This window comes from Salvia splendens, chromosome 15 (genome assembly GCF_004379255.2).
Source record: "Salvia splendens isolate huo1 chromosome 15, SspV2, whole genome shotgun sequence".
Taxonomy (NCBI): Eukaryota; Viridiplantae; Streptophyta; class Magnoliopsida; order Lamiales; family Lamiaceae; genus Salvia; species Salvia splendens.
In genome coordinates this window covers 2994173-3005451 of record NC_056046.1, presented here as the reverse complement: position 1 = coordinate 3005451, position 11279 = coordinate 2994173, and the positions used below count along the sequence as shown (strand labels likewise).

General features: G+C 33.6%; 2 protein-coding genes across 2 annotated transcripts; one reads left to right on the top strand and one right to left on the bottom strand.

Annotated features, from left to right (window-relative positions):
• Positions 1-201: 201 nt before the first annotated feature.
• On the bottom strand, positions 202-3351 carry LOC121767781 (protein RGF1 INDUCIBLE TRANSCRIPTION FACTOR 1-like). Its single transcript, XM_042164107.1, has 4 exons — positions 3115-3351; positions 1497-1571; positions 721-861; positions 202-624 (listed from the first exon to the last, which is right to left on the bottom strand). Exons 1-4 carry the CDS (start codon positions 3280-3282, stop codon positions 385-387), a joined length of 624 nt encoding a protein of 207 aa, XP_042020041.1. The 5' UTR covers positions 3283-3351; the 3' UTR covers positions 202-384.
• A 3057-nt stretch (positions 3352-6408) lies between these two features.
• Positions 6409-11009, top strand: LOC121768790 (UDP-N-acetylglucosamine diphosphorylase 1-like). Its single transcript, XM_042165342.1, has 15 exons — positions 6409-6663; positions 6943-6997; positions 7087-7238; positions 7916-7955; positions 8265-8357; positions 8429-8538; positions 8616-8690; positions 8944-8983; positions 9089-9171; positions 9264-9341; positions 9432-9575; positions 10064-10131; positions 10206-10320; positions 10423-10579; positions 10658-11009. The coding sequence occupies exons 1-15, from the start codon at positions 6520-6522 to the stop codon at positions 10753-10755; spliced, it is 1452 nt and encodes a 483-aa protein (XP_042021276.1). The 5' UTR covers positions 6409-6519; the 3' UTR covers positions 10756-11009.
• The last annotated feature ends 270 nt before the right edge of the window (positions 11010-11279 follow it).

The following is an 11279-nucleotide window of genomic DNA, read 5'->3' as shown; positions in this document are numbered from 1 at the left end:
CGTGTCACACTCAGTTTCTACCACCAATATTTATTACTACTAGTAAGTAATTTGTCCAATCAAACATACAATAAAATGAACAGAAATAGGTCAGTTAATATCACAACATCTCCATTTTTCTTAATAGTATATATTAAGCTCCAGCAACCGGTGAAAAATCGGTGATAAGAAAAAGCTTAAATGTGGCCATTTCCAACAAAATTAAGCTAACAACTACCATCCTGGCTGATACTGAAGCTAATATCCACAATTAATTTAATATTTTTACAATATTAAGCATTAATACAACCCATTGCATTTAACATGGAATCACTCCGCTTTATTTACGATTCATCACAATTAATAAAAAACTATATTCTCTATCATTATTATCAATAAGTTTTATCAAGAAAGTGGAGACCTCTGTGGCGCTCCTTTTCTTCTATTGCCAAAAGATAGCATTAGAAGTCCCCTCTTTTTCTTGGATCCTCCATATCCCTCCAAAATGGAGCTCGGGGTGACGTGGCCGCCCTCGTCTGCCATGTCAACCCTCAGGTCTTCGAATTGAGAGATGGAAAAATCTGAGTGGTCGAATTTGTACAAGATTTGTGAAAGATTCTCGCCTTGGTAAACCATGTAGTTGACCTGTATTCATTAATATTTACTGGTTAAATAAAATACGAGATACGAGATCAATCCTATCTCAAATAAAAGTAGTAGAATTAAGTAAAGTAATTTGACCTTGCAAGAGAGGGAACAGAAGTGGAATGGGTCCTGAAGAATTCTGTAACATGTGTAACAAGAATTTGCAGAGCCATTGCAAGATCTCGATTGCGGCCTTTGATTCAAGAATATCACTTTGGCACTGTTTATCGTGTAGGGCTGCAACAATTTGTTACCAAAAAATAAGAAATTTTTTTATGATCCACTCTTTTTTAGTTTCATCCATCGAAAATGATTTATTTTTATAATGAATACTCTATAGTCTCTACTTTATTTTCTTTTCTATTATCGCACAAAACAAAATTGTAGAGTATACAATAAAATAGACCACCTCTATATGTATATTACTAATATTTAAATAAGACCATCACATTACACCTCATTTCATTTAATGAAACCAAAACTATGGCAATGCATCAGTCACAAAATGTCATGACATTTCATTTAATGAAGCCAAAAATGTGGCAATAGCATTGAACTTGTAAAACTATTTATAAGTGAATGAATTTTATAAGATGGATTCAAACCTAAGAACTTTTTAACCTTAATTAGACATAATCATACTTTAATTAGTATTCATGCAAATGAAAACACTTTGTCAATGTGATTACAATTCTATCTCTCATATAATAGCATTATGTAATTCAAGAATCGTAATTCAAAAAACAAAGATTGTCACAACAAGCATAGAATTATGGCTCTACTGGGAAATAACATGGTACCCACGTTTCCACCAAAAGAATTTGAAATAAAAGAAAGTGGGTATGGTTTTGTGATAACAATAATTTGAATACCTGAATGTATGAACAGTCGATGAGCTTTTCGAGGTCGTCCAATCTGATCACATCTTGGTAAACATATCTCCTTACCTATACTCATCATTGCAATTATATCATTATCAGGAAGTGTTCGATTCGTTAAACAAGATAACATATGACTATATGAGGTAGCCAGTAGGTCAAAATTGGGTTTGTCTAGGATAAATTAGTGATACTTGTGAGATAGCATTATAGAGACGGATTGGCCGAGCTTTCTAAGAAAAAGCAATTGAATAAATGACAAGAATAGACATGAACTCTAGTAATGAGTAGTTAGGACAAATAAACATTCCCATAATGGATTATATAGAGTAAATTACTAAATTTGGGATAATTTATGCTTCTACTTGGAAGTCTGAGATGGCCAAATCGTTACTTATCAAAATATCGTTATTTTCAACCAAAATTAAACGTGATTAACTTAAATGTAACCAAATTAAGCTGAAAGTTCAATAATTGTCCAACAAACTTTAAAATTTGTCGTATTTAACCAGATTTAGATCAAAGTTCACTAGTGTAGCACTATTATTACCTAACTATAAACAAGAGTCAAATAAACATAAAATGTTGACATCTAACATTCTTGGAAAAATAAAAAATAATATGGGGAAGTGTGGACAAAATAGATAAAGGGGTCAAACTGTGGTTTTGAATGAAAGCAACAGGTGAAGAAATTGGATAGTATACAACCCTTCTAAATATGGCTATAAAAACAAGTGTTTAAAGTCGTTGCCAACATGTCCAATAGTAATCTTCTCACAACTCATTTATGACAACCCTAATTAACACATGTAATAACAAAACAGTACTCACTAACCTAATTACCGTACTCTTAATTCTATTCATTGTTACGACAAATGTTTGTTCCAAACTTATCTAAAGCATATTATAGAATAGTACATTCAATTTTATCACACATTCTATTCCTAATTTGTTCATCTTTATCTTCTATTTCAACCTTACGTTCTTGTCACGATTTATTGACCTAATATTATCATTTGTTACTACCTAATGTTCTCGAATTGTCTGAATTGAATATGTATATGTGCATGAAAGTGAAGTATTGAATTTATTCAGCCCAATTAATCAATTGTACTTTAATTTTTGAAAGTTTATCAATATTCCCAATCGAAAAATTCTCAATTTAATTTTTGAAATTAATCAATATTTTCCGGAATTCATGATGTTGAGCTGATGATTGATGTGTATGCTAATTAACACACACACACATGTATGTATAGTTGTAGTGCATATATTCAGCTCAATTATGCTGGGTTTTTCAATTTCCAATAATTGCACTACAAAATGATCTTGCAAAATTGAAAATTTCTCAATTTAAAGTAATTGAGTTTTTTTTAAAATATTTAATTTCGAAACTTATCAATATTTTCCGGAATTCATTTTGTTGAGTTAACTTTAGACCAATTGAAAATTAGGAGAGCCAGATAGATTAATTTGAGAAATTTTTGTTTCAAAAACAAAATGAGAAATTATGCAAACACACATATATATATTTGTTGTTGAGTATAATTGTAGTGTGTATATATGTATATGTAGAGAGAGAGAGAGAGAAGGAGAGGAAATTAATTAATACCTGAAGGAGAGGGTGGGAGGGGTGATGAGAGAGAAGGCAGTGAGGGCAAAAACTCTGGCAACAATTCAAGCAGAAAATGTTCTTTTCGTTTTTCCTGCAATTCTGGTGGACCCCACAAGCAGCGAAGAATGATTCCGCCATTAAACCTTCAAGCCATGCAGGCTTCATCGCTACTACTCTTCTCCCTCTTTCTCAAACACAGTCAAGAATGAGAGCAAATTACTATTTTAAATGAGGGGAAATGAAAGAGTGTTGGTGGCTGCTGAAATTAACCTAATTATATACTAGTACGTCTGTGCATATGGTAAGCTACTTCTATTTTTATTTTATTTTATTTTATTTTATTTTATTTTATTTTATTTTATTTTTTTCTTCCAAACTTATTCAGACTACCAAGTAGGAGTACTACTAATATCGATATGACAAAATGTTGAGTAAAAAGATTTTGAATTAAATATTTAGTGAGTCATTAATTCTATATTATTAATTAATCTTTGGGTGAGATAAATTGTCAGAGAAATTATACATGTAGTAAATTATTAACAATTTTTTGATATTATAGGAGTATTATATTTGAGGTAAGGCTATACGATATCACGAGGCTACATATCCACTGACTATTTATTTTCTTTCTTAGTCGCTCTCAATAAAGTCACCCTGCATTTATTCATATTCCTTATTACTAGTAATATTTATGTATTTCCATGCAAAAATATTGGCTAGTTCAATACTCCTATAAATTTTTTTTTATATTATACTGAATTCTATAGTTTCGTTTCTTTTTATGTCTAAATTTGTCGATGTTGATTTGACTTAAATGTCCCACGATCAAACTTAATACTACTCCTATTACTAGCATATCATCAATTTTCGATTGCAATAATTTAATGCCATTTTTATCATAACTTTATAAGTACTTCTGTTTAATGTAATTAATTTTTACAACTTTAGGATTCCATAATTGAATATGTCATATTCGAATGTGTCCGAACCGAGTATTCAGAATTTAATTAAATTAGCATATAAATTTTAGATTCTCGGTTAATTAAAAGAGCATTGAGAAACTAAATTAAATACTGTGGCACGACTATATTTAATTCTCTCAAAAGGCTGTCGTAGCCGCGTGATTAAAATAGGAAGGAGTAGGAAATATCAGGAAACCGAGTACATAATTTGGGCCAATTTATTTAAATATTGGGCTTTTAACTTAAAAGGTAATGGGCCTTTAGAAACTATATTCAATTTAATGACCTATCCAACTTCTTATATTTTGAGGTTTAATTCTGAATATTGTTGAATAGAAGAGATCACCCTTCGATTTATGAATTGGGACTTTCACGGGTCTAATATATTTTCTGGGTGTTTGGTTTGCAAGACTGTATCCGGGATTAAATTTGTAGTGTGTTTGATTCATGAAACTCAACCCCACAACTCAACCCTAGATGAATAGTTATGGGATAATTAGTCATAGCTAACCCCTTATTACTAAAATAATCTCACAACTCAATCCTAGATTGTATCTTGGTATTATTTTATCTTGGAAACCAAACACCACCTTTGTAGATAGGTGAGAATAAAATTAATACTTTTGTTTTCTAGGAAGGATTGAGGAAAAGGGGAGGTGCCGAAAGAATTATTAGTATTTTTTAGAATTATGTTGATATCTTGGAGTAGAAATGTACAATACTAGAAGTATATAGAACTCTATAGAATATAAAATAACATAGTATTAGAAATTTTGAATTGAAGTAAGCAATACAACATTTTGAAATATTTTTGTATATGTTTGAAATTTTAATCGAACCCTTATAAAGAAAATATTTCATTTCAAGCTCTGCTTGTTATTTATGTCTTAGGTTCCAAATTTCTGTCTTTAATTAAAACTAAATATCATTATCTGCATGTAACTCTCATTTATATCTTCTTGCATTACTCTCTCTTTCGTCCACATATTTTAATCAGCGCAGTTGTCGGTGGCGATGAAAAAAAGGTTTAAAACCCCTACACTGAATTAGTTTAATTTGTTGGCGCAAATCGACAAAAATCAAAGCTAGATTACGTGCTTAGTGTATATAAAAAGGTAGAATAATCGCATCATTTTTATTTGCAAAAAAGATAACCACATTTATCTTAAATAATTGGCTTTTAATAACATTTTTTTCGATTTGCTTTTAAGAACGTAACTAGAGGTACTCACCTTGTCATTCATGAGAGAATAGTGCATAAATGCATTAGATTAATGTAAAATAGTACTATAGTTACAATTTTGGAATCCAAAAGACGATCCCATAAATAAATTATTAATAACCGTGAGAAATTATTTTGCTATAATAAGTCATAAAATTATGGCACTGTAAAGTAGTACTATTATTTTGTTTTTTAATTTAATATGCAATTATTAAGGTGCAATGGCTACATCTTCATAACAACTGTTGGGTGATTTCAAACACAACAGGTCACCTAAAATAATTATTTTTTACATGGAAATTTTATAATCATATAAATCAAACAAGAAAAAAAAAGCTTTAAATAAGTTTTAATAGTTATAATTATTTATAAAATCCAATACTAAATATGGGCAGATTCCCACATTGGTTTTCATATTTAATACTCCACTTGATAGTACTTCATACCTTGCTTGGATAGTACTCTTTATATTGGATTTATTTATTTGTAATCTGATACTCCTAAAATAGAAAGTATTTATACTAATTTACAATTTCAATTTATATGCATGTCACATTTATATTCCATTTATTAGACTTGAAAATATATAATTCTAGCATGGGAAGTCCTAATGCCCCCAAGTTTGTTTGAATTTTTTTTCTTATTAAAATAATGTTAGTTTTTAAAATTAATCTATGAAAATAAAATGTACTTGACGTATTAAATAATCCACAACTACACAAAGAAAGGGAAAATGTACTATAACTTTTTGTATTTAATAAAATTTAGGGACACCCACCCTATGATTAGATCGATGATTAGAGGGAAAAAGCTTTCTATTTTTTAGAGTTTTTGCATAATTATTGATGAAAAAACATATTATTAAAAAAAGACAGGTCCATGATTAAAACCGTATAACCACTCGTGTCCCAAATCCTTCATTAGTGATCGGATTAAGTCGCACTAAATTCCCTAAATTACCCCTGACCTATCGCACCACAGCGCCGAATAGTTCTGTAATTCCGCAGCTTCGGAAGGAGTACTTTCGTCATTTCAAACACCTTCAAACTGATTCTTGTTTCACAGCTGCTTTCTCTCTTATTTAACCACCAAACTGAAACTACAAAATTCTCTCTCTTCATTTCGTTGCATATATAGAAACTCAATCTCGCTCTGTCTATACTGCCAAGTTAGCCGATAGATCTGGCGGAGATCTAGAGGAGATTCGAGAATCACGCGATGAGGGAACCGGCGTCGGAGAATAATGCGCTGCCGCCGCAGTCGCTGCTCGAGAGGGTTAAGGATTACGGCCAGGAAGACGTGTTTGCGCTGTGGGATGAGCTGTCTCCCGAGGAGCGAGACGTTCTCGTCAAGGATATCGAGGTCAGTTGCTCGTTTTAATTCCGTGTGGAGGAAATCTGATTGAGAGATTTGCGTTTCGTGGTGTCGGATTTTAGTTCGATCACATTAATGCGTCAGGAGTTAGTGATTCGGAATGATTTTGAGATCGGTGTTTAATGTGAAGTTGATGAGTTTATTGCGTGGTTTGATTTTTGAATTTTGACATGTGTTTGTGAGATTATATTGTTTGAGTAGCTGATTTTATTGTTTGAGCGTGTCTGATTGTTTTAGGATCTTAAAGTTAGTTTTGCATTGCTGCAGGGTTTAGATCTTCCGAGAGTTGATCGGATTATTCGGTGCTCATTTCGGTCTCAAGGTATTTTCATAAATGGCAATTTCCATATTTACATGTGTAGATATACTGGTTTTGTATGTGTAATTAAGGAAATTGGATTGATTGTGTAGGGATACCTGCAGCAGCAATAGAGCCAGTTCCAGAGAGTAACGTTTCTACGGTAGAGAAGCGGACAATGGAAGAAAGGGAGAGGTGGTGGAAGATGGGATTAAAGGCCATATCAGATGGAAAATTGGGCGTGCTACTTTTATCTGGTGGACAGGTTTGTTTGATCATTCACCATTGATGATAAAGATCACCTTTTTTGTATAATTCGTTTTGGGTTGAGTTTTAGAGATAGGCCAAACACTTTGAAGTTTGAACAGAGTATTTGCTTGAAGGCATTGTTATTGGTTGATGGGTGGAAAAAGATGGTTGTTTTGGTGATAAGAGTTTGGCGAAATGTCACTATTTATGCTAGTGCAAGATGACTTCCGATGATTCATTTCATGACTTATTGGTATATAGGATAAGAAAAGTATGCTTTTAGACCTAGTAAACATCATACTTCATGGAGCTTGCGTGAGTTTCACTTCTTTAAGGTAATTGCATCTGCCACATATATATGGGAAGTAAGTACATACTAGTGCATGACTTAGTTGAGAATACTGGGATCGAGATATATATTCTTTAACGACTTAGTACAAGTGTAGAACATAACTTAATATATGCCTGTAAGATAAATGATATGCCATTTTGGGTCATTTACATGCAACAATATGTTGCCACTTTATGTGCATGTAAATTGTTGTGTTCACTTGTAAGTTTGCATACATGGAATTGTTCCATTACCGAACTTTATTTCATGTAAGTTACTCTTCTCTGTGGTGATATTTTAGCTCCTAGCTCGGTAGTGGTTCTTCACGTTCCCATTCTGATTTCTGAATCTCCTGAATGTAGGGAACTCGTCTTGGAAGCTCAGATCCAAAAGGGTGCTTCAGTAAGTATAGTAGGCATTGCTTTATTTAGATAAGTGCTTAAGAAGCGATACGCAAAACTATAGGAGAAAACTTTCATTTCTTTGTTCTTGACGAGATGTTCATGTGGTCCTTGCTTGCCTGCATAAAACAACTCAACAGTAAATATAAATCCACTGGTCACAAAAAGAAATAATAATTTTTATTAGTTGTAAACTCACTTTTCAGTCATTATTGTGATGCATTAATTGTTTGATGCAAGAGAAAATGTCCTGTTTACACAACTTCTTGTCCTTGAAAAGTTACTATTTTCTCGTTTCTTATCCTTTCAGACATCGGACTTCCCTCTGGGAAATCACTTTTCCAACTTCAAGCTGAGCGAATTTTGTGTCTTCAAAGACTGGCAGCTCAATCTGTCAATGAAGGTGTGTACTCCTATACCACGAACTCTTCTCATTTGTTAGACCTGCAGCCTTGATCACTCTGAAATGTGCAGGTGCAAATATCCCACGTATACATTGGTACATAATGACCAGTCCATTCACTGATGAACCTATCCGCAAATTCTTTGAAAGCTGCAAGTATTTTGGCCTTGAAGCCGATCAAGTAAGAACATTCTGGCTATCTAGTTGTGTGAGTTATAGGATTGTGAACAACAGTGACTCAGTGAAAGTGGACTACAGGTCACGTTCTTCCAGCAGGGGACAATTCCTTGTGTGGCAAGAGATGGTAGATTCATAATGGAAACTCCGTACAGAGTAAGATTCGTTGGCAATTACCTTAATATACTTCCATATTTTTACTATTTCTTGATAAGTAGTGTTTTCACTGTTTTGACCTGCATAATACCTGTTATGATTAGTTTAATTAGGCATCAGCATGTATGCTTGAAAATAAGTTTTCAGAAAATCTCAAAAAGTGTACTTAATTTTTGTCTTTGTTGTCATTTCTGTAATATATGCAGTTTATTAGTTAGTATATACCTAAAAACATCTAAATTTCCAAAGCCAGGTTGCAAAGTCTCCTGATGGGAACGGAGGAGTCTATTCAGGTACAGTACATCACGCAACCTGCTTGCATCTACAGTATTCTTTGTTGTGACCCTTTGTAGGATTAGTGGTATATATTAGGCTAACAAGAAAACATAAATTGACAGCTTTGAAATCATCAAAGCTGTTGGAAGATATGGCTTCACGAGGGATCAAATACTTGGACTGTTATGGAGTTGATAATGCTCTGGTTAGTAGTTTTTTTCCTTTTTTTTAGTTTTGAGGTGGTGTTTACTTTGATACATGTTCCAAACATAACCAAAATGAATGTCTTGTAAACAGGTGCGTGTTGGAGATCCAACTTTCTTGGGTTATTTCGTTGATACAGGCGTGGCAGCTGCTGCCAAGGTTGTCCGAAAGGTAAGTCAACTTCAGTTATTTGTACAAGAAAATCCAACTGTGATTGCCATATGCCATATTTATTGTTTCCTGTTTATTTATTGGATGAAGGCGTACCCACAAGAAAAGGTTGGTGTATTTGTTCGCCGAGGGAAAGGTGGACCAGTGTCTGTGGTTGAGTACAGTGAACTGGACTCGTCAATGGCTAGTGCAATCAATCAGGAAAGTGGTCGCCTTCGCTATTGCTGGAGTAATGTACTAACCACACCCTACTCGTTTTCTCAACCTCCAAATTCCTTACTTGTTTCCCTTGAATATTGCAATGGCCATTGTGCTTCTGGATTGTCAAATGCATTCAAGGATTTCACAAATTGCTCATGAAGTTATGTAGTATGGAGATGCTGTTTACAATTCATGCATTTTGATTTTTGATAATAAAATTTGCAGGGAAATAATGTGGAGTAATTGAAAGAGCATAAATTTGAACATATTTATATCCATAGGTCAAGCTAAACTGCTGCTAGTTCGTGCTTGCAGATGCTATCAAGTAGGAGATGTCGGTTCAAAAACCGAAGAATGAACTAAATCTTAGAACTGTTTTAGTTTGGGTGCCTATGATACATGACCCTTTTGCTAATGAATGTAGATATTTTCTGGTGCCTATGACATGCTTTGTTGTCTTATATCAAAACATGCACCTTTTCATTTTTATTTCCTTTTCTAATGCATCCTTCCTATTTCAGGTCTGCCTACACATGTTCACCTTAGACTTCCTGAATCAAGTAGCAAATGGCCTTGAGAAAGACAGCATGTCAGTATTGTCTGTGTGTCTATTCATGTGTATGCGTTTTTGCTGCCATCTCAATTTTACTATTTTGAGTGCAGCTATCATCTAGCCGAAAAGAATATCCCTTCAATTCACGGACACACGCCAGGGTACAAGCTGGAGCAGTTCATATTTGACGCATTTTCGTATGCCCCTTCCACAGCACTTTTTGAGGTACACTCACACCTCTACTCCTTCTCACATATACCAAATGTTATGTCCTCTCCAAATATGCACCATAGTTAAGGAAATGAATCCATCCATTAACTTTGATAGGCATTGCGTGAAGAAGAATTTGCGCCAGTAAAAAACGCGAATGGATCAAATTTCGACACCCCAGACAGTGCCCGTCTGCTTGTCCTTCGCCTGCACACTCGTTGGGTGGTTGCTGCTGGTGGCTTCTTGACTCATTCAGTGCCCCTATATGCTACTGGTACTACTTTAAATATAACTAACTTTACTTCTCAAATCAAGACCTCCTAAAAACGGGTTTGTTTGGATGATGAATTAGGCGTGGAAGTTTCGCCTCAGTGTTCGTATGCAGGAGAAAACCTCGAGGCCATCTGCCGTGGAAGAACATTCCACGCTCCTTGTGAGATTGCATTTTAGTTTTTCAGAGATTATGTATCTGATTTTAGCAGCGTGTGTGATTTTTGTCTTCTATTTGAGGCTTTGTAAATTGTCAGTGAGAATGAGATTTAGATTTTTTTCATTTGGTTTTGGCCTTTTGGGGATGGCTGTATGCTTGAGCACTTCTCTTTTAGCTTTTGTCATATTTTTTACAAATCATCTTTTTGTAAAAGAATGATTTGTTGAATGGGATTCGTACACAAAATTACATTCGATTCGTTTTTTCAACAAAATGGACTTGGGTCCAGCACCAAGCACTCCATTTATGTATTTTTTTGTGTATTCCATATCAAAATTTAAAATTTGTTTCACTTCTGTTTTAGTGATTGTGGCTTGTATATTTGTGTATGGCTTAATTACAATTTACACCAAATCTCAATAAAAGCAAATTCACAAAGGAATTTCAGAATTTAGATATAACATCTGCAATTAAGTGGAGAATTTATGCTTGTATACATATAACAATTAAAATAAGATACTACGGAGAACAGTTTATTATGCCA